At 41.0% G+C, this 24856-nt stretch overlaps 1 protein-coding gene across 12 annotated transcripts in view; it reads right to left on the bottom strand.

Annotated features, from left to right (window-relative positions):
* stxbp6 (syntaxin binding protein 6 (amisyn)) overlaps window positions 1–24856 on the bottom strand; it is a 150848-nt gene that overhangs the window by 78653 nt on the left and 47339 nt on the right. For 3 of the 12 annotated variants that reach the window (XR_005070189.1, XR_005070190.1, XM_037071243.1), the window contains exons 5-6: window positions 21953–22051; window positions 16368–16525 (exon numbers count right to left, since the gene is read on the bottom strand). Coding sequence is in view for 9 of the 12 variants with exons in the window: in XM_037071243.1 (XP_036927138.1) it covers window positions 16368–16525; window positions 21953–22051 (257 nt within the window). In the remaining 3 variants the exon portion in view is untranslated. Of the gene's footprint in view, window positions 1–11331; window positions 12244–12810; window positions 14584–15950; window positions 16054–16367; window positions 16526–20255; window positions 20890–21952; window positions 22052–24856 lie in introns of those variants that run through there. The other 9 variants (XR_005070188.1, XM_037071246.1, XM_037071247.1 and 6 more) reach the window with 9 other exon arrangements.

Raw genomic sequence — 24856 nt, 5'->3', positions numbered from 1 at the left:
CAAGGGAATTCAGGGGGAACGGGGCCTCGCTTCGAAAGCCATTTCTGCTGCTGCTAATTGTCTGTCAACCCGGGCTGATAGGCAGCAGGGCGCTGACAGACAGCTGATCACCGAGACGGGACACCGTTGGATTCCGCAAGTAGGGGCCCGTCTAAATGTTTGAATCGAGTTGAAGTTCCTTCACTCTTTTCTTTTTCTAACTTCAATTTAATAGCTTGAAAATATTGATATTTGATACCATGTTTGACACCACAATACTTAACATAAGAAGGCTTATGTACTAGGGAGTTGACCGAAATTTCTTTTTCAAGGCCGATGCTGAGACCAATTAGTAGAAATAGAGGAGACTGGGAACCGATATTAGAGACCGATATTCAATTTGCAGTAAAAAAAATTAACTCTTTGTGTCTAAATTTTCAAACTACCAGGGATGCAATAAATCATAAGGTACAATTTGCTTGCGTACTGTTCTTCAGTACAATTTTTGGGTACTTTAATCCAGTATTTCCATTTTCTGCTACTTTATACTTGTGTTACTGCTGTTTATAGGCTATCAAATGGACATGTTACCAATCAGATAGTGTTGTGGGCAGGACACTGTGTGAGAGCATGCTTCATCAGACCCTAAAACCCTGTTAAAAGACAGATAGATGGATAGAGCAAATATGACCCTGAATACATTACATTTTGATTCATAATCACAGGCAGTGATACTGAGCCACAAGCAATGTGTGGTGAATGTGCTGAAATTCTACTGAGGGCCAGTGTATTACCTCTCCTTCTGTTGCCTTGATATATGTTTTTGAGATGTTTGCTGTTCACTGTGTTGTTTTGTCTACAAACATTTGCACTGTGCCCCTTTAAATATGTGAAGACAAGTCACACCAACACAGCACATGTTCACGCATGCCTCGTTGTCCTGTCAGTCCCACCCCCCTCTTTCCACCCTCTGTATGTAAATCTGCGTATAGAAGACGGAACACTCCGCATGGCATTTAAATTAACTCCAAAGCCCCAAAGTCAGTGTTATATTTACCTCACTGACGCACGGTGGGCATTGGATGACACTGATTCACCTGCTGTGCTGGCGTGGGGCCCTGGCTGAGGTGTGAGAGCCACGCTGGACAAAAGGATAATGCAGAAAGGAAAACACCTGTCCGGCTTGGTTGCGCAGAGCACAGGACGCTGAGTCGACACTGAGAGGCACTCAGGTCAGTGTGAGGCAGCTGGAAATATATACACATTTTGGATCCCAGCTCAGAACTGACATGTTTTGTACCAGTACAGTACACAGTGATACTGTGCATAGATCTAGGTGCAAGTAAACGAGATGAAAATTTGGGGAATAAGGTAGAAACAATGTTGGTACTTACAAAGAATATATAATGTGCCTTTTTTTTTCCAACTACCAGGCACCTACATACACATGAAATATTACTAATGGGTACCGATTATAATGTGACAATGACTACCACTGAGAGTTGTACACAGGCTTCCAACAAGGGTCCTCCATCAGTGTAAGCTGATAAGGTGACAGCTGGGTCCGTCTTCCATGGGGGACACTGGAGAGATGTTCTGTACCCACAGCTCATCATATATCTTAATTTTGATATTGCCACCTGCCTCTTTTTTGATCAGCCTTTCATTAAAACTTGCTTTTTGCTCCAACATTTGTCTGAATGGAGTCTGAGGTCTGTTTTGATGCAGGCAAAGAACTTTACAGGCATTTACCGTAGTCGAGATCAAAATGAAGTCCAATTTTGAGGAAAGGTTTTGGTCCGGCCTAAGAGTACTGTGTACTCACTGTGCTCAATGCACTATATTTCTACTGACTTCTGAATACTGATGGATTGAAATGTCAACACGTTGACAGTTGGATCCCCTCTCAAGATGTTATCATCTGTACCTGTCCACTAACCAATTTCCCCAAACAACATAATTACAGCATTGACACACTGAATTCAATAACTACACTATAAATTGAGAAAGATTACACTTTACATTTTAGGCCATGATGTAAATCGTTATTAAATAAATTATCTCTCAACTGGTCCAACTTGAAAGTGCACTGAAGGCTTATACTTTTTGAGTTGCATTAACTTTTCTCAACATTTTCTTATTTTCTAGTTTCTTTTTATGTCTCAGTCTGCATTTCTCTGTCTGTTTTCCTTTCATCTCTTGTTTTATCTCTGTCTCTCTGTAGTGGTTGTGTACCCACGCTGAGACAGGAGCGACATGTCTCTCTTTCTCCACATCTTTGAGGATCTGTAGGCCCGGGCCACGCGACCCGCCACCTCCAATGACCCAGCCCAATCCAGATCCTGAAATCAAAAAAAGGGGGCCCTTTAAAACCTCCACGCAGGCCTGGGTGACAGGCTACCCTCCCTTTTGTCTGATCTGGGAGTGAAACCATTGCTGTTGTTTCAGCTGCATTGCAGTCAACCCCGAACACGTCCATATTTCACTGGGGGGAAGAGGATAGATCGAAGACGAGAAAGGCATCTGAGGACGGCGCCAGAGCCGAGGGAAAAAGGGGATAGACAAGAAAGTTAAACAGACAGACAAGAAAAAGTAACAAGAAAGAGAAAAAGGACTAATAAACAAACTCAACTTAAGGTTTTTTGACACGTCTTATCTGTCCCAGAGAGATTAGCACGCCATGATTTGTCTCAACTGCTGTTACACACAGAAGGCCACTGAGAGGACACATCAGCCCACACAAATTAAACAATTTAGGGATATAAGCCTCCCCACCGTTCACTTATTCACTCACCACTTCTTTAGATATCTCCCTCTTACTATTCATGACATTCAGAAACTCGGAGCCGCACAAATTACTCTCCTGCAGTCCGTCTTTACAGCGTCCAGCGGGCAGTACCTTACTGTATTTCTGCAAACTGAGCTGTGGCAGGTAACTCATTTTCCTGACACCCGCTGGGAGCGGATTAAAGAAGACGGACCTGGAATCGTCCGACAGTTGACCTATAAATCCACAAGTGGGCCACGGGGTGGCGAGGGGGAACGGACAGCTGAAGGAAGAGGAGGCTAGGGGGGCAGGGATCAAAAGATGGGTCCCAAAGAGACGGTGAGAGAAAAATAGAAAGTGACAGAAGGAGAAAAAAGACAGACACGTATAAGAATATTATGCGCTTATTCCCATCGCAGCTGTCAGGCAGGACAAACACGCCCAGACGGTGAGGCATGAGACATGGGTGTGTCCCACCCGGCCCACTTTTGCCCCCAACAGTTCCTGTGTATGTCTGGATGGCCTGGCCCTAATCCTCTCTCTGAGACAAACACCATTCCTGCCCCCCACCTCCCCTCTACAAAAACTGGATTTTTTTGTTTACTTTCACATGACAACAGGTTAACGGAGGACGTTGCAAAGAAGATGAGTTTTCATGTGGATAAAATGCTTTCATTCTTTTGACAATCACTGCAGCCGGGAGCCGCAGATAGACGAGCGATGGCGAGTAAAACGGGGGGGGGAGACAAAAGCGTGGCGTGGCAGCAGAGAAGCACAATGCAACAAATTGTTTTTGTGATGCTGTTTGGAACGGGCCCGCAAGATTCAAATAAAACACAGCGCTTATCCGTGCATGTGATCAAAAAGCAAGTGTTGGGACACATAATGTTTAACCTACATACCCTATCTCCAGCGATTTCCACCAAGAAAGTCCCTCTTATCTGCTAATAGACCTTGGTAATCCCTCACACACGCATGTACTGCACAGTGGCAGCTTCTAATGAATACTGAATGAGGGACGGGTCTGCTAGAAACCCATATAGTTCATATTATTGCAAGCGTGGAGAGTAAGGGCTGTTAGGCTTCATGGAAAAGGCAAGATTTAGGTTTGTTCAAGCCAGTCAGGACGAACACAGCAAACCAAATGGAACATCGATGACTCTGAAGGTTGCAGGACTCCCTCCCTCCATAAAAAAACGTCTAACTTGACGTTGAATTTCCAAGCTTAAATATACAGTCTTGTATATTACTGTATCCTTGAGCGCAGTTTGGCCAGATTTAAATAATTACATGAATCACGACCTCCGTGGCGTCAACTGCGGCTGACAGTGATTTGATTTAATCAGTTATCGTCAGCAAACAAAGAATGGCACGGGGATGAATCATCCGAAGCTGGTTGCAAATCACCAAGAGGGGAAGTTACGCACAGCACAACCTGAATGTCAATGTACCACAGTGCAATCAATGCACAGAAGAGTTCCTTCCTTAAAAATTATGTGTACTTTGAAGTCTCACAAGATCAAATTAGTGCCAATCAGTCAGTCAGTTTTCTATGAGTAATGTTTGAGGGGAAGTGGAGAAAGTGCAGGCTCTGAGGGATTTGGGCAGAAAACCAGAGAGAGGGAGAAACAGATTGTAGAGGACCAGTAGTGGAGATCAGAAGTGTGACCATATCCAGAAAATTAGATTAACTGAATTAGAGGGATTAGATTGACTACAGCTGGATTGGACCTGATGCCTCTAAGAAAAGGGGGAAAGACAGAGGGAGGGAGGGAGGGAGAGAGAGAGGGAGTGAGGGGAGGAGAGCCGACAAGTGAGGAGGATAGCAGGGGATGTAAAGAAGTTTCTTCAGGAGTTGGGTTGGAAAAAGTCGTATTGCGGTAGAGAGAGTGTTGAGAGGAGGGAGAGAAAACAGCTCAGCAGGTTTGGTCCATCCTGGGTAACTTTTTAGGGGCTGGCACTGGAGGCATCTGACGCTGTCACGGCCCGGTCCTCGTCTCCATGAAGGTTCAGCCGGGTTCTTCTGCTCCACAGGACTCTGCTTAAGCTGCAGTGCCCCTTAGTGGTTAAATATGGACATGTGTGCTGAACCTTTGAGCATGATATGGTCCTGTCATGGGGCCACGGAGAGGACACGACCAACTGCACAGATCTCAAAGTCAGTATCATAGGTGATATAATTTGCCTTGATGTGATTATTCCTCTCTTTTAATTATGATCATTTTCATGACGTGGTGCATAAGTGCCAATTCTTTTTCTCCATCATCTGGCCTGTTCTGACCTCACCTCATCCTCCATCGCGTGGAGACGTACGATAAGATGCCGTCATTAGCCCACTATCCTGGACAGAACCACTGTCACGTATGAAAAACAGGTTTGAGTGTCTCATTGTGTAGCAGAGAAAGACAGAGCTCTAACCCGAGGGGTGGATGAAGCCTAAATCAATGTGATTAATTCATGTTAATTGCTGCCCCCTGGTGTTAGTGCCGCAGTTGTCGTTACTTTGCTGATATACACGCTTTCGGGCGCCGCCTCTTTGCCCAGGAGATGAATCTCCCGTGTCGATGAGGAGACAGTTACAAACTCCTGCTGCTTCACGGCTTCACACTGCGGCTACCTCCGGCCCAGACACAGCAAAGAGGGGGGTAGGGGGGAGAAACCCACACTTACAATAAATCCCCTTGCTACCCCCTCCCTTTCAATCCTCTGGCGGAATTTGGACAATATTAACAAGGCTGTGGTGATGTATCAGACGCAAACAGGAAGTGACAGATTTTGTTATGAATTCTCCCTCCTGCATATTCCGCCGTGATTTAGGGGCTTCACGCTGCCTGCACTGCAAAACTGTAGGGCGTTGTCTGCATACTGATGTCCTGCTCACTCTCTGGATCACGGGCTATCCCTCACACTGCAAACAGAGGATGCTGTGGAAACTCATCAAGGTTCCTCCAAAAAGGCTCAAAATCTGTACCAAGCAAGAGGATGACTGAGGCGAGGATTCAGGCGGAGATAAAAAAATAAAAATAAAAAAAAAACCAGAGGCTTATCATGTTTGATGATGTTTGATTCTTCCCTCTCCTTTCAAAGCACACACACGCACACACACACACATACATACAGTGCAGTTCAGAATCTGAATCAGCCAATACCTCCTCTGGTCACAGATCAATGTAAACAGAGGCTAACTGGAGCTGATACGCAAGGAAGATTAATGGCCGGCGATCAGTCAAACCCAATGCCATGATTTTTGGGATTTATGTGTGCATGCGTGTGAATTCTATTACCCTGCTTATCCTCAATCAAGGCCCGATCCATTCGATGTTTTGTCATGAATATCATCTTACTGTATTTTTCCTCAGCATGGTTGTAAACTGCAAAAACTGCAGACAAAGAAAAACACAGGCAAAGTAGGAATCTAATATATGCTATAACTTCTTTTGTTGGACTGTATATTGTCCCAGAAACATTTGCGATAAACAACAGTAATCTCATTTTAAGACCATTTTATCCCATTAATACAATAATACAACACACTAGCATAATAATGCAGAAACAGCCTTTTTACAGAGCAAAACAAAAATGTTACGGTGGTGCGACCGAGTCTTGTAATGGTATGGAAATCCTTTTTATGCAATTTTTATTCTTAATTGATCTGCACTGCCTCTGATGCTTCTTTGCATTACTTGTACTATTTATGACATGCAAGACAGTTGACATGTACTCCTTTTATGGTGTTGGCCATTAGTACTTTTAATTTTCTATTTATACACCTCCTTCCCTCACACATGCTACTGTACAGCTGTACTATTCAGCTTCCTTTATTCTCTAACTTGAATCTAATTTTCTGGTTGTCCTTGTTTCATACTGTATTTCTATTTCTGTGAAATACACTGACAGCAATGTACATCAAAGTCAAATTCCTTGTATGCGTACACATGTGGCCAGCACAGCCGATTCTGAAAACCCTTCTAGTTATTCCCAAGTCATGTTTGCCAACGCCATGATGTAAAAACTGTAGTTTCTTCACATCTGCTTGATGATTTTGTTTCATTTTTGTATGTTTTCAATTACAACTATACATATTGCACCTTTAAGTTAAAATCCAGTTGTGTCTTGTGTCAAATCTGCATGATAATACAATCATTTCCACAAAAACAAATTGATATGTTTCCGCCTCTACAGCAACTCAGATTTAAATAGATAATATTCAAATGTTGTGAATGAGATTCTGGGTCATTTTGTACTCTTACTACAACTGGTTACCAGACAGAAAGCATGAGGAGCAACCCATGTTAGTGCTGCACCTTTTGGGTGTGAATAGCTGTAAAACCCCCCCTGAGTGATATACATCCTCAAAAGGGGGCAGAGTGACTCACTGGATCACCACAAATGCGATGAGGGCGAGAGCACTGAGCACTCCGAGAAGCGGGAAAGATTGCATGTCACCGCTTGTTTGAAGCCAATCTGTTTCTCCAGTCAAGTCAATAACATAACAGCTGGATACACTGGAGGAGTGGGCCGCTGAATCAATAATGATGCCACATCATACCGTGAGACTTCTGCACACAGGGAGCTACGTACAAAATCACTTCATTCTTCTCTATACTATGTGTTCTTGAGGTGCAGAGGTGGTAAAGACATCAACATGTTCTTTTTTCAGGTTTACAAAAACTGCAAGCATCCCTAATGTTTTGCACCTTGTCTAACAACAGTAATCCTGTGTATAATGTATTGTGACCATAAATGGCATAAAAAAGGTCCAGGAGGAAGTGGGTCACTGCAGATCTTCTTCCCTACACCCCCGTTTGTCTCCTGAAACTACAGTAGTCTCATTTCCAGAAGGAGCTTAAGGTGGTATTTATACTCTCTGTAAGCAGAGAAGATGCCTCTGTGCCTTCCCTTCAGCTCAAAAATATCTTTTGAGGTTTATTAATAAACACAACAAACTGTGTAAAACACAGACTTACACTTTACACCAAAGCTAAGCATAAAAAAAAAACAACTTGGCGTACACAAAGGGAGTAAAATTTGGACCCACCTCTACAAAGAGAGGGAGCGTCATAATGAAGATTAAAGTGTGAAGGAGCGAGGCGTGCTAGGTGGATACGTATCAGGATAATGAATGATGATTCCTGCGCGGCTGACATTGCACTCCACGGGAACTCAAAGGCAGAGGGGAGAATGGGAGGCCCGATTTAGAGCAAGCAGCTGTTGTGCACTTCAGCCTCGCCACACATCTGCCAAGTCACGGTGGGCGGGGCGCCGAGGTGACTTCACAGTCAGTCTCTGCGTCACACTTACATCAAAATCAAACTCTCTCCGTTAGCAGACTGCTGTAAGAATCACCCACTGGATGTACCATGGTCACCTGCATAACTGAGGGGGCGCACTATTGATGAATGACTTTGAACTGAAAAGGTCTTCAGATGCGCTGACTCAGGGCGTGGCTCTCATTTCTTGGTGCGATGTGACTACAAAAAGCTTAGTTCAGTGAAGGTAAACAATGTGCCATTATTTGGCAGAGGTAAATGCGATGTTGCATAAGATCCATGCTGCTATTTTCCGTTTTAAGATATGCTTTCCTGCCATTTTGGTATTGTACTGTTTCCACTGAGACAAGGCACTAGAGAACGTGCAATAAGTCACATCCTTCGGACTCTGGCTGTTCCTGACCATGTGATAAAGTTTTCTAGCACTTTCTCTTAGTGGAAATAGTTTGTGGCGCTCCTGTCCAGACACATTGCTTTGGATCACACTCTCCAGGACACCCGAGGGACACAAGCAATATCCTGCCGCTGTTATTAAACTTTTGACTTTGGGGTGAAATCCAGTCCTGACTAATAGGACTACTCAGGAATCATTTCAAAGATTTGTATGTGATAATGAGAAAAAGAGGTGCATTCCCAATTCATTCGGCCTTCTCACCCCTGGGTGTAACTTGTAATTACTCCTGTGGAGCTTTGGGGAGGGTTGGCAGATTAAAAAAGAAGCTGCCCCGAGGCAGGCCAGCTAGCCCGTTAGTTAGCGAGGCAGCCGCCGAGCCTCTCCTGAAGTGACACTAACTCCCCGGCTGACAAGAATGTCAATGTACCTCTCAAGGTGACACCTGGCTGGACACATTCTCCAGACCTTCTCTATGATCACAGAAATAAGGAGCAACGGCACAGTGTGTCACCCACACCAGTGCTCATTCCGCACGTGAAAAAATAAAATCTACCTGGATTAGAAATGAGGGTACAAGGTTGAGGTACTTGTACTGTGAGTATAAGGCTGGATGGTATGTCCTTAAAGTAATATACCAATGTTTTTTGGCCATATCGCGATACACGATTATCTCTCTCTCTCTCTCTCTCTCTCTCTCTCTCTCTCTCTCTATATATATATATATATATATATATATATATTTATTAGCTCTGCTCTGAATAATGCATATACATGCATCTGTAATAATAATTTAACAATAATATATAATATTGCTGCAAACACCCATACAAAGAATTGTGGTCTTTTTGATACAATAGGTACATTTTTCTGCCAAAAACATCTTAACTAGCAGTGTGAAGTAGTGGCATTTTAATGCACTAATAAATGCCTTAATCTGCATGATTTTGTACAATTTATTGGCCATTTACTAAGAATAACCTAATTTCTGCTTACTGATGTAAAGTCATTGAGCAAGAATTATGCTCTCACTTTGCCAAGCAGGGGCCTCATGAGGTGGTAGATCCACAAGAATAGCTCCCCTATCTTGGTAAATGTTGTCTTTTCATACAAAACAAAACCAAAAATTATAAGTGTTAATGGTGTCCAAATAACTTTAAATTAAGTCTCTCTGGACCATAATATGAATTATTAAGTCATATGAATAACAAAGAGTTAGTATGCTACTAATATGTATCCTGTGTTACCCACTTTTACAGAGCAATCTACATTTTGGACTTGTAAAGGAGCAGTTTTCTAGATTACTGCAAGCATGCAATCAAAGGTCTATGAACACTTCTTCCACCACAGATAATATGCAGCATTTACATCCAATACAGAGAGAGGTAATTCTATGTGCAGGAGAAGAGAAAACACCCACGCACTGTCCTCTTACTTGTAATGAATTTTGGCCTATGGATATTTCCTCCTACGCACCTGTCTATAGAAAGCTGAGGGTGTACATGAGCCTTCAGTCAGGGGTTATTCTATGGAAAGAAGGCAAGTTAAGAAATCTCAGTATCATCCTTCTATCCTCAAGACTTCTACTGGTATGTCTTGTGCTCCGTTTGCAGGTTTAATGACCTCACTTCCCACTTTGTTCTGTCCCACTGTAACTCAAGCGCCTGCCAAGACATCCACTGTAGCAATTACTGTGTATTGAACAGCTTTCAATCAGCCGTTAACTCGTGCCTCCGACCCGCGATCAATGCATACATTACGCCAAGATTACACGGTAATAATCAGCTGTAATAATCAATAAACTATCAGGCAATAAAGATGGCTGACAGAGTTGATTGGTCTTTGTGTGAGGCTGTGGCACCCTCCGGTGGTGTAAATGTCACTGGTGTAAAATGTAAATGTAAAATGTAAAGTGTAGATTTTTTTTTGTTTGTCTTATTTCACCAATATGTCAGTGAATCAGGTTACAATTTAAGAGACAAATAATGACTTCCAGGTGTTGAGACATAAGTCAGAATGTGTGTTGTGTGTGCGTGTGTGTGAGCGTGTGTGCTGTAAAGGAGAGAGCTGAACGATTAGAGGTGGGCTTTAAGAAGGGGGCCAGGAGTGATTCACAGCAGTTGGCAGAGTGAGTAATGCTAGCAGAGTCCTGCACCGGGGCTTTTATGAGGTACTTACTCCCCCCTTCTCTGCGGCACTAAAAGCTATAGATCATGTATTTTAGCGCTGCTACTATGCTTATGCCCCCTCTGCCCATCAGATTGCTCTGCATCATTAATTGGAAGATTCAAATAATATTAACAACTGGCAAGAAGGGGTGTGATAATATAGATGTTTTGATAAGATTGATTCCTGCTCACCTGACTCAGCTGTCAGTGATAAGTCTTTAGTTCTTTCAGTCAAAGCACAAAAGCTTTTGGGTATAAATACAATAAGCTCTACAAAAGCCTATTATCTACGCCAGACCTGGCAGCCCATGGGCCAAATGCAACATTTTGATTATTTTATTCGTAGTCTAACTGGCCCATTCATCTATGCCTTTTGATATTCTTTATTTCATTTGAGAGCTTTAATGACTGCTGTTTAAGCAGGAGGGATTTGGGACAGTTGAACTGGCAGCCTACCTCAAAAAGGTGCATTCTCATTTTCTACATGTACTTTTGTATGCAAGCCGACTGTTTTTCATTGTGAAAACTGATAAACAACAGAGGAGAATAAATAAAAAGTTGAACACATTTAAACTCCTCTACAGATCAGACACCAGGAATGTAAATGTTCAGCCTATTGGCACTTGACCAGGCCTGATCTTTATTATTGTGCGCTGTATCTACAAGGCATCAACTGCTGGAAGGCTGGAAAAAAATTTGAGATGTGCATGATGGATTATCTTCATTTTATTATACGATTGAGTGAAAAATGATGCCTACTTTCGATCAACTTTATTGCTTCTGTCAGTGGTACCACTATAAGAACTGCAAACCTAAAGTTAACCCAACCTCAAGCAAGACGTTTATGACTGCTTTGAAAGCAGGGTAAGAAAACAGAGAAACTCAACAGATTAAGTTAAGTTTACTAGTTATGGTAGGTGGTACTCAGCCTTTAAAAACAGCATCATGGGGGCACCCTGATAGCTCACCTGGTAGAGCTACTGCCCCATGTACAGAGGTTTAGTCTTCTGTAGCAGCACAGGTCTGATTCTCTCTCCCCTTTCCAGCTGTCCTACACAAATAAAGTCCCCCAAAAAGAAAATAAAACAAACAAAAAACACTTAGTAATTAACAAGGGCTCACAAAGAGATATTGAACTGCATTATGGGAATAGCACTACAAAGAGTTTTGAGCTAAAGCTGTATCTGGGCTTTGTGGCATCGACATCTTACTGGACATGTACCGATCAATTGAAGGACTAACTACTGCCATATTTTGTGAGTCATAAATCTTACTAATGAAAAGTATATTCGGTTTCATGGGATTTTAAATACTATGACCCCCATTAGGTCAAAGTTAATTACAGTTCAATTAATTCTACATGCAGGAAACAAATGTACAACGATGGACCTCAATGTAGAAACAAAACTTAATTGTATCAGCAAACATTACTTAAATTCTGTCACTTGAATAGTCATTTATTGCTGCATACTCACTGTGTGAGTACTCACTGACTTGAGAGTAGCAAGTCCCAGTCATTGTTGGAGGTAGTTTTGGTGGGCCAGGACTGCACAGGTGCACATCTTGCATGCCAAACACACACACACACACACACTTTACCTTTTAGTCTTCTCTACAGAGAGTCATCACCACTTGCTGCCTTATAGTGAATTGTGCACACGGTGCCCTCTGCAGGGGAAAAGAAATAGCACAATCTCAAATAAAGCTGTTGTGCACGCCCTTATTTGACTGCAGTGCAACTGCATGCTTTGTGGATATACTAGTCAAATAAAGAACAAAGTAGTACTAGGGAAACATTTTGCACAACTTGCAGAGAGACAGTTATTACTTTTTATCTGTAATGCACAGTTCTCTACGGATGGTTGTCAGAACTATGATATTAAAATATCTCTATCCCTGCTCTCTTCACCTACAATAATTCATTTGAACCCAAAATCAGTGTTGAACTAATTCAAACCTGGTGAAAGAAGACAGCAGAGGTAAGGATGCAGACAACATTGAAATAAGTCAGACAGCTCAAATTAGATAAAAGACGTCATATTTAGATGCCAGAATAAAACTATTCTCTAAAGTACAAACCTAACATGCACTATTTCAATCATTTGAAACCAACACCTTAAAAACACTTTTCTTACCCTGAGGCAGTGTTACCCTGGGTTGCCACATTAAGCATGACAGCACGAACACTGAGGTGTGACATCAACAGCACAAGGCACTAATAAAGAACCACTTATATTTGGATTGTGGATTGGACTTTATTTAACATCATACAGTATTATAGAGAATTGTGATCAGTGTGATAAGAGCATCGTTGAAGCATGAAGTGAGACTGAGCACATCAGACAGAGAAAAATTACATAACCCTGTGAGCTTGTGGCAGCTTATCGTCTATGAGTAGAGAAAATCCATGTGAGTAAAACACACAAATGCAATAACAATGATAATGATAAACACCGGACAAAAAAAATGTACAACTTCTGATTCCATTTTTTGATGGAACGGTTAAAGCTGGTTATAAAAAGGACACTGTTTATATATATTTATGTATACTTTTTATTAAAACAATAAACATCCAAAGTGTTAAGAGAGAGGAATACAAGCACAGTAAACAGTTAGGCAACTGGAACGTTTCAGTATGAACTCAACAGTGCTCTGCAAGATAAGGTTGTCGGTGCATTGTAACATCATGAATTATAAAATTCAAAATATAAAAAAGGAATCAAATACATCTCAATTGTGAGCGTGAGGAAGCCAAAGTTACAGTCAGTGTGAGAGCAATGACACAAAAATAAACTACTACACACTGCTGCTGCTGCTGCTGCTGCTATTTGAGATAGTTTCTCATTTATCTACCAGTATACACATCATCGTAATATCTAACTCAAATTATACAAAAAGCATTAAGTATGACTACTGAATGTTTAAAGTTGAGATACAGCCGGGAGTCATTTCAAATCATCCCACATACATGGGACAAGTTAACTCTACAGACACTGAGATAATAGCACTAGAAGAATTACATAATTTGCTTTTTACAATGCAGAAGCTGCTTTATTGAACTGCCCCTGCCCTCCCTTCTAACATAAATTACTACACTTAAAAAGCCTATTTTTTTTAAGCGGGAGTTCTTCAAGTACACTTCCAAAAATGGTGGCAACTGTATTCCATGTAGTTTTGGTTGATCGTGAATGATAAACAAATCTAAGGGAGGACTCAAATAGTTCGCCACCCAGACCACTCCAATCAGTCTCATATGCAGTTTACAAAACAATATATTGAAAACATTTTTTGACTAATACTGTTTGGACACGTTTGAAATGATGGAGAGAACAACAGATCGAAGGACTGCAATGTCCAAGAATCAAAGAAGGGAAGTAAACTTGGATATATTGATGATGGAGAGTTAATGCTGTTTTCTCTATAGATGAGATCATTTCTGTTCACCTCACATCTCCCAAATGTGTTGCCAAAATATTTATTTGGGTACAACCTAAAAAGCATCAGGCATGAAAATCAAGGCTATCTTCAGGTCTGCGTGTGTGTGTTATATATTTGTGATGAGATGGTCCTTCATTCATAAATCAGACTGCATAATCACCGCAGTGCTCATAAATAACACTCAACAATTAATAACCTGTGAGACAAGCTGTTCCTCGTCTTGGACTGATTACTGATAATGACTTGTCAGCATGTGTGCACTCGCATTAGTGTTGGAGCACATGAAGAGGGGAAGTGTTTTGAGTGGCCGCGGTTATCCAATACGTAGCGTTGTTTACTCCTGTCCCCCTCCACACCCCCGATTAGTCACCATCAGAAGATGCACCAGAATACAATAACCCAAAACATTAAAATGTTAACACTGATGTTATGTTAACAAAGAGTAATCATATTAAAATCTTTAAAAAGAATAAAATCTGGAATCCTTCTCCTGTACAGCAACTGGCGATTGTTGATCCCCACCCCCCAGTTGGTTTTGGCAGTGGTTTAACACTTGTGCTTCATGGCAAGCTGTAGAAAATTGGGGAGGGTGTAGAGAGATAATACAGTGAGAATTATAATAACCCTATGAGCTGAAAGACTTCGGTAAAATGCAACAGCAAGCATGTGAACATGAGGAAACAGATTTGCAACAATTAATCCTTCAGTTTTCAGCTATAAAATCAATTTGATAACTTTTATGTAGGTCGATTAATTGCTAAGAGTGTTTAACCAAATACAGCAAAATTCTGATTCCACCTTCTTTATTCCTCTATGACAGTAAAACTAATGTCTTTGGATTCTGGACAAAACAAAAACAACATTTATGGACATCACCTCAGCTGTTAATACCGATCCCCAGTATTTACTATTTTCTGACATTTTACGGAGCAAACAACTGAAACATATGGTGCTGAGGGTCTTTTAAACAGGTGTTGAATCAGGCAATGGCAAGGCAACTTAATTTATCTCATTAACAAAGGTTCTAATGGGCTCTACTGGAGACTCATTAGAAAGATGACCACCAATCTAATACACAAAGCCAAAGGGAAAGGAGACATGTGAATGGAAGACGCACACATCAGCACAAACATGCATTACACACACAAGGACTATGGAGGTTATTTGAGTCTGTTGCTGTAGAATGAAGAGAACTGAAGTCTACTGAGCAAACAAGAGGGGGCAGTAGAGCATCATGCAGAAATGAAGAGTTGTGATAAAAACTGAGCAGCGCAGCTGAATTGGCTGTAACAGTGGGGTGCAGAAACAGGATTGCCGGACTGAACTCGGAGGAAAAGTGTCAAGGTGACCCTCTCACAGTACTGCACTTTGCTATAATTTGAAAATACACTGTGTGCAGGGGTCTTACAATACATGCTGATGAGTTGAAAAAGTACGAAGAACTGAAATCCCTGGCGAGCCACGATCAGAGTCGGAAATGAAACGGATAAAATACAGATGGTCAAAGTTAACAAAGGGCTCCAGACATGCAGAACTATGAGTTTTGATGATAATGCTGGAAAAATGACAAGTTATAAGACGTATAATATGAAAGCTAATAGCAGCGAGCGAGATGAGAAACACCGGCACTTGAGTGATTCTTCACAGGGGTTCTACAGTCATTCCCTTCTGAAACCAGCAGACCTGAGGCATTTTTCTCTGCTTATCACAGTTTTTGTAATTCATCACGGTGGGGAAGCTCATCTGTGAGCCGTAATAGGGCCGTGCATGGCTCTTGAAATGTCTTTCAATTATCCCACCATCCCTAGTACGATGTTATGCATCGCTCTTAGATAGCACATGTCTATCAGCACACTAACAGCTTGATGTTGCAGCTGCAAACCCAGGCATGTCTTATATTCTGTGTACTATTATGAAGACAGTTATGAGGATCATTATCAGGTGTGCATGTAACAAAGCAATACATTTTTTTTTTTATTTTGCCATAAAAACAATCATATTATGCTAATAGCCTCATTAAACAGTATGCAATTAGTTTTCCTGAAAAAACAAAACAAAACAAAAGGTAAGGGATGGATAGAGGATGAGGGAACACCCTATAGAGAACTACAAAAGACAGCAAATGAGGAAGAAAGAATTACTATTATCTTTCCAGAGTAGAGAGAGAGGCACGGCTGAGAGTCACAACGAAGCAACTTATAAAAACAACATCATGTTTAAGTGAAATGTTTGACAGTTTGTGATGACTAGATATTCCATAACACACGGGGTGAGACTTCATTTCAAAAAGCTTTGTAGTAAGCCCCACCCTGAGGTTATGCACTTTACTATATCCTGCTAACATATTGCCTCACCTTGTGTGCAGTGACAGCGAACTGTTCAGCACTGTTCATCATGTCCGCAGTCTTCTCTTCAGTCCGACCTAATCGCTCGCCACGCTCATTCAGAGCCTGGCTGGCCTTCTGTACGGCACTTGTCACACTGTCTGCAGCTGTGTGTAGTATACTGTTACCTGAAGATAAGCGTTTGATGAGGAGGGGAGAAAGATGGAGCGGGGAGAAGTGAAGAAGAAAAAGTAAAGGAGTAAAAAGACAAAAAGGGGAAAAGAAATTGTTATTTCTTTGGTGTGACAAATAAATCAGTGACATTAGATGGGTGTAGTTAAATCAGTGACCCTGAGCATTAGTGTTAATGATGAAGGACAAAAAACGTGAATGTCTTCTATCAGGTGCAACGTGGGAAGCTGGATAATGAGATTTCTCAAAGCTGATTCACTTCAAGGAAAGATCAAGTGAAATTAACCTTTTCAAACTTCAAAGTATGCAACAGCAACATGTGTGACACCACATTTAATGTCTCTTTTTAAAAAAGTATGTCACTCCTAGTGACCTTCAGCACTGCTTGTCTTCATGCTTGAGTTTTGTGATCACTCTCCTCTTTCCTGTGTAACACAGAGGGGATATGTGGTTGTCTGGAGACCCAGTAGTGGATATAAGACAGAGAACACATCCTCCGCTAGTCGTGGCAGCCCTGCGGATGTTTCCTCTGACAAGCCATTAATCTACCACACGTCGAGAGCGCTGCTGTTCTGCACCAGGCTAGCAACCAGACTAGCAGCAGCTATCTTCCTGCTGCTTTCTCTTTATTGGCAAAACAGCCGCATTGTTCCAGTGGGGTATAATCTGTCATTTTATGTAGATGTATATGATGGCAGCGTGTGCAAAATGTGTACTGGTTTCAAAGTTGTGAAGTGAAACCTTAAATTGCCTGAGTCTGTGGTGATCCAGGTCCTGACAAGTCATTTTAATTACAACACCAAAGCAGCACCGCAGGGTTCACAATGACAAATTAGAAAATGATTAGAATGGCTATTCGGTCTATTCTAATATATATCTTGAGGGTACTAAGGTTTTACATGGTTATTCCTGTCCCTAACTTTAAAAAGTGAAAAATTATAGAAAAACAAAACAAACTCCCAGAGAAAAGATAAGCTAGATTCGATTTTCCAAGCTCTATGTCCTCACATATACAGTAAATGAGTTTGAGGAGGAGAAACAGGCCGAGCCAAGCATGAAGCTACCGCCTGTATTAAGACCTGACAAGCCTGATTCTATCAACTCCCACAGGAAAACTGCAATATAGTGAGTGTACGTCCCGTGGTATCAGAGCAGGTAGGCTGACTGACAGATAATTGGGACGGCTCTCCTGCAGCGGGTTATATGACAGCCCAAAAGCAGACGACGAGGCCAGCTGGTGTTCCCGTGAAAAGAAGTTAACTTGATAAAGTCAAAGCAGTTTGTGTAGAGATACATCTGTGTTCCAAACACACAGATGGGTGCGCATACACACACACACACACACCTGTGCACACAAAAGGGAATGGAAACACATGGAACACAAGAGTCATTTTTCCAGAGATGACAGTAAATGAACCACACACTGCCACAGGCCATACTGAACATAACAAACACATCTGGACGAAATAATGAAAACTTTAAATATCAGAATACAATGTGAACATTTTCTTGACTACAACAGGGACCCTGTTGCCATTAGCAAGGCAAAGTTCAAGTGTAATTCTTGTACATTAGAAACGTGAATTCTGGTTTACATTAACTCAAAAACACGTCTCCTCTGCTTCTAGCTGTAAAAAAGAAAATCCCTTTCTCTGTGGAGCTTCACCAGAAAGAATAAGACCTTTTCACCTTCAGACAGATTCCTCTTAATCCTCTGCTTCTCTGGAGGAGCCCGGGGAGTAATACTCCCATCATCCTTAATGTAACCCCCACCCTTCACAACCCCTCCATACCATGCACTCAAAGAACATCTTCCTTTATATGTCTGCACACCACTTTCCTTTTCTTTGGTGTCTTTTTTTCCCTTTCCATTCTGAGAGATCAGTGGCAGGTTGCAGCGTGGGCTCCCCCAGTGGAGAATGTAATTACAGAGAAGGATGGGTGGAGACATTCTGGAGAGCTTATGAAAGGGCTGCAGCATCAGGAGCTGAATGAAACGTGTAGGAGTAGATTATGTTATGTAGCGCTATCGTTAGGATCCAAACCCTGAGCCTGAGTGGCTCTTAAAGTGGGAGCTGGTCAGCCATCACTGTTATCAGTGGGGATTGCAGTGGTTCTTTTATGATACTTTGAAGACACAACACATTCTGCGTTTTCATGACGTTAATGTTGTACTCGTAAATCTGAAAGAAGGGCTTTTTGTTGCACTGTTGAGCTTGACCTACAGTACCAAACCTAGTACACACCTCTCTCAACAATGCAGGAGGAATTTTGTTACTATACTCCATGACAACAATTGAGACTGAACAAAGGCAAGCTGTATTTTGACAACAAAGTCCTCTAGAAAATACAAACTCTGAAGAAAGACGTACATAACAAGGAAGCGCTAAACATCAACCCCATCTTTCCCAGCTCTGCTGTAAGCCTTAGATTACAGGCTAAAGAAAATAAGCTGATGGTTATCACCAGGAACACGTCAGATACACTTCACCAGATGCTGACAGCTGAGTCGCGTTTACTCCCAAATCATGTGGGATTGATGAGATTGGATGGTTAACTTCAAGAGCAAAACACACCTACACAAAAACAATCCATTCAAACAACACATGCTATAGCGGCAGCGAACAGGATCGTATGAGCTCAGTTCTAGGGTAATGCTGTGGGGGATAATATTTGACAATAATGTAAGAGACTCGCTCCCTTCAAAGTATTAGGGAGTACATACTTATCAGCACTTCAACAAGTACCATCAAAAATTCTCCTTATAGTTCTGCTTATACCCAGATATTGCCAAGAGGGCTTTAGGCTGCAGCTATTCATCCAAAGAAATATATTACACCTTCTTTTAAAGATTTCTGTGAGTGATCCCAAACCTATTCACAGCTTTACCTACATACAAGAGCCTCTTGACTCTGAAGTACCCAGTAATTGCTGTTATTTTCAACCTGGGTCTGTTTTCCTCTCAGTTTCTGCTATCATATGAGACAGGAAGAATTAAAACATCTCATCACCTATTTTACTGTAGATTTATGTTCTTGCAATTCACAGGGAGGACATTCAAAATGATTAGATGTTCTTAATGTTAATTACAAGTGCTAATGCATGTCAATATTAACAGTAAACAGCAGGGGACATAAAGTGTCAAATCAAGAATCTTCTATTCACACTAATGTAGTGGAGTGCACTTAAAAAAGGAGAAAAATATATTTTAGACCAATTTATGGGTGATTCAAAATCCAAAATTCACAATTTCAGCATAACAATATTTTCAACCTTCACATATTTCCTTTTTATATCTGACATATTCCACCAAAAGTCAAACTGCACTTAAACTTAATGTTATGGGAAAAAAAGGGTCTTTTAATTTAGTTTGAAATTAAATAGATGGAGTTTTCATTTGCCGTGTGTGAGTAGCAGCACTTTCTGAGAAGTGGAGGCTTGAAAATGATTTAGTAAATCATTTGAATACAGTAACTCAGTATGAAGGCCAAAGCTGATTTAAAAAGACAGCTTTTCTCTTTTAAAGCTTATACATATTTTGTTTGGTTGTGTGCTTTTATCCCAAATGTTCCCAGCCATGTTCAAACCCAGTGAATTTCTATTCTTATTTTAAATGAGCAGTGTGTTTCATTTGGTTTTCCGTCCACAGAACTTGAGAGTGAGGTGGAAACATCTGCAAATGTTACTAATCATAATTTGAATAACATTTTAAAACACAACAACAAATCCAAGTCTGAAGTCTTTAAGTCTTATAAGAAATATAAATGCTTCTCGTTGACAGTTCAAATGGATTATGCCTAAAAGAATGATCTATAAAATTAGATAAAAATGAACAAGAAATTGTTAATGTTATCAACATCGTAGGGGCCTAAGGACACAGTTGCGCAGCTCTCCTCTTGCAAGATAAACCCCACCACAGTTTAATTAATGCAAATCTTGACATTATACGCTGCAGCATAATGAAACTATAGCTGAGGTTCAAACAGTAAGGGCACCTCCCTCCGGCACTCCTGACACACATCTATTAATTCTCTATAGCCTTTTATCCAATCATTTTTCTCCAAATTCTTCCTGCAATTATTCCCTCCACACTCTCTCTTTTCCCTTTTTCATTGGTCACTCCCAAACCTTTCAGACAGGGCAGTTCTCCCCTTTTCTCAATTATTCAGCCAATATTTTCCTCTGTGTTGCAAATACAACACCTTATCCATAAAACGTAAACTGTACATACACACTACTGTATATGTCTATTGTTGTCATTCAAATATCAAAATGTTGCTCCTCCCCATCTTCACCACCACCAGCATCCAGGACCTTGATTTGCTTTGCATCAGCAGTCACAGACAATCTCCAGCTCGACCTACATAAACAGAATTGAACTATAACTCAATTGTTAATGTCAAATGTGTGATCTGGTGCTCAGGTCTACTACAGATGATCCCATTATAAAAAAGTAATTATTCTGTTTTAGCATACTGGTCCCTCTGCTTGAACTACATTTGATTACTTTTAATGCATTTATGTATGCGTCCCGCAGATAATCACTTGTATGTTGGAGTGATGTGTGGCCTGAATGACTCTTGGTTAACATGCCAGAGAAAGCGAGATCACACTGGCCCTGACATTTTTTTCATTAGGGGAAAAGGCTCGACCTTGCTTGCTCAGCCGGCCTGTAGTTTAGTCACAGTGCCTCGCCGAAGACTCTTTTTTAACCAGCATGTCAGAAGGACACCTAAGAGGGCAAACAGGCACATCCTGTCCTCAATGTACCAGAGAGTTGTGCCAACACTGACAGAAAAATAGCTGCTAGGTATTCATGAACTGCCTACTCTAAATGGCTTAAATCAGCAGATGACTGTCTACATCACATAATGCATTAAACAGCCACAATTTCCCATTATTACAGTGTTGGCTTAGCTTTACTATTAATTCTTGAAAGAACAGAAGATTGTACGTCACAGTATGATTTACCTCTGCACAGTATTACTCAGTGACTCTGCACACACACAGTCTGACAGTGAGGGTCAAGGACACTGGACATAACTCACATAACCCTTATATGGGAACTTGAAATCCCTTTGAGCATGTACTCAACCCCCACACAGTGACAACACCAACCAGGGGAATGTTGAACTTGGGCCCATGGGGAGCATAAAGGGGAAAGCTTGGTGTTTCTAAATGTTAACTACAGTACAGCCCTAAAAACGAACACATATTCAAATGAATTTTTTCTGCAAGATAATGCAGTCAGATGCATATTGTAGCTGACTGCTACTGGAACTCAACAAGTTTTATTAGGGGATGCATTTGTTTAAATTAGCCATAAAAACTCTGATTTCTGGAGGAACACAATACTTCTCAATAAGAGACATAACTTTTTACATTTAGTCCAACTGGTTATGTATTCTGTAACACTGGCTTACCTCGTCGTAGTAGTTGACCTTGGTGTGCAACAAATTGTTTCCTCTTTCTGTTCAAATAGACCTTGCAACGGAAAATGACTGAATCTACAGCTTGGTCCTCTGTGGTGAGAAAATATCAAAAGTCAGCTTTAATATTCAAAACATTATTTAGTTTTGAAATTAGTCGGAGGGGTTACTGTTTTTTTATTATTAAATCATGAGTTAAGTGTTGAGGTTTCAGTTCTTTGTGAATGTCATGCAAAAACTGTGAAGCTCAGGTTACTGTTTAATTATTAATTCAACCATCCATTGATTGCAGCCCTCACACAGAGCATGTTGCATAAACTGTAGGGAGACATTTTTGCCTAATGCTAAGGGTTTAAAAGCATCCACTTTGGGCTGACTGATTTAACATTTGTCTCATGGATCCATGCTGTGAGATAGAAAAGCTCAGGTGGGAATTGGGGTATTATAGTGTATATAACAGTGTGGCCAGCTGCCAAAGTCAACACTGATAACAAGGCAATTAGCAAAGTAACTGCTTTTATTTCCAGACCAATTACATGCCTCATCAAGGACCAAATATGTGTGCCTGTAAAACCCAGTTCACCTCGTGTTTTACCTAGAATACATTAGCACAAGCCACAAGGCACATGGATAGTGACTGACAGATAAAAGAAGCAGATATAATTAAGAAATAATCTAATATTGAGTTTTGCTGAAGTGTTCTCCAATGACCCTAAAAACCTTGTTAGACTCAGGATAAAACCCTGATTTAATCAAACTGCCTGATGATTAAATGTAAAATGTTACATCACAGATGTAATGCATGGATGAGCTGGCTACTGTCTGGCAGTTAACCATCATTTTAAGGATCTAAGTTCTGACAGGACCTCTATTACTAACATAATCACCACGTGGAAACAGTTTAAGATTGATGTTTTCATGCTCCTTATCTTGAAGAGTAAAACATGTATGTCCTTCTCAAGTGTTTAACAGTGTATCACCAGAATTATGAGCCATTACTATCTACATTTCGTGTTTTCTGGGGGCTGCCATCCCATAGGATTCTGCAGATCAAGTCTCCCACAGTTATGGTCCCACACCTGAGCAGCGTCATGATTTTTGTTTTGCACTGGTGTGAGACTTAAACTGGAGTGGACAGAGTTGGCAAACGGCTGGCGCCCCATCTGTTCCTCCTGTCAGAACGTGCAAGGTGAGCTGTCAACTTTTTTATCCTCAACACAGTATCCTCCACTCACTGAGAGCCAAGGGTTCATTTTCAGATCATTTGACCCAATAGATATAGATGGTATCATCACAGCTCGATCAATACTGTAGCTGTTTCTACAAAAGGTACAAACCTCCATACTTGCATTTATATCAAGGGCGCTGTTATATGTCTCATAATAATCCTCTCTTCATTTTTGTGCAGTTTAAACGATGCTACAGGGCTTCTAAATGTCATTTTCAGATTTACTGGAGGCGTGTGGTTGATTCAACATTTGCTTTCAATAATCCATCCTACTCTAAAGACCCCCGGTTCAGGGCTCTCTGGGACACCACTACCTTCACACCTACATGTACAGAGATTTTAGTATGCACCAGGGTGACTTTAAGCAAGTTAAATATGGACATGGTCTTCAGAGTAGGAGGGAGGTCAAGGCAATGTAACAGAATGTTGAAGACATCGGGCAGCTTTATCATCAATGAATAGAGAGCAGGTTCCCACACATAAGAGTAGGAAAAAATACGGGTAAAGGAAATTTGACAGTAACTATATCTTATTTCTCAGCGTCATCCCTCTGCCATGCACTTTAAGTTAAGTAATACTTTGTGAAGCTGCAGTTTCACCCACACATCCCAAATAATCTTTCTCCATTTTGCATCATGAGTAAAAGCTCTGTCGCTGCCATGTGGAACATGTATTTCAAACTGCAATTTTGTTGCATGTGGTTGGCAAATCAACTTTCAAGGTGCAAACAGCTACCAATGCTGTTCAATGAAAGCAATTTAGTTCCATATTATCGGCTCTATTTAGTGATGCTACTTGTTCACTGCAAGATGTGTGGTGCAACAGTTGGAGTTTTACAATCCAGCAAGGTGAACCATTTTTTTTTTCTTTTCACATCTTTTTCTGGAAATTGATTCTTGAATATGTGAGGCAGATGGACACACTGCAGAAGGCACATTCAGGATGTGTTTTCCATAAATAATTCCATGAATAATACAACAGGTTGAATGGTGCTCAAAGATGAAGCTTGGGGATAAACAGATCAATATCTTATTAAACCGCTCAGGATGCTACATTCTCTACTGGGTTTCACTGTAGAGGAAACCATCGACCAGCACCAGAGCTCTTCGCCTCCTGGGTAACAACAAACACACAATCTGCAGGCAGGAAATGACCAATTACGTGGTTTTGCATTTACACTTTCCATGCTGAAAACATTTGGGAATTTGTTATGTTTTGACTTGTTTGTTGGGCCTGTCTTCACTTATTAGTTGGGCATGAAATGAACATTATTTTCAAAAGGAGGGGTTAGCTTTCAACTGACTGTTTCTCCACACAGTCTCACAGATTTAATCAGTGTCAAAAATTAAGGGCATGTTACAGCTCTTACTGTGATGTTTACTGTTATTATGAAAAGTGGAAAACAGCTGAAAAATGATGAGTCTCAAACCACTCCAGGCACACAATGAAACGTGTCAGCATCACATCATAAACAAGGAAACATAATTATTGAGTGTTGCACTGGGTATTTATCTGTGCTTTAAACTAGTTCATCTGTGACAGCTGCTTTGATTTACAGCTGATGTATTTTGTTGGACATCCTCATTGACCTCACTTCAGCAGAGCACTCAACAGATGCTGTGTATGAGGCAGAAACATGCATTTTCAAACACAGCAGGTGTTGGTTGTCA

This window comes from Acanthopagrus latus, chromosome 16 (assembly GCF_904848185.1).
Source record: "Acanthopagrus latus isolate v.2019 chromosome 16, fAcaLat1.1, whole genome shotgun sequence".
In the NCBI taxonomy this organism is placed as follows: domain Eukaryota; kingdom Metazoa; phylum Chordata; class Actinopteri; order Spariformes; family Sparidae; genus Acanthopagrus; species Acanthopagrus latus.
This window is presented reverse-complemented; position numbering and strand designations above follow the sequence as displayed.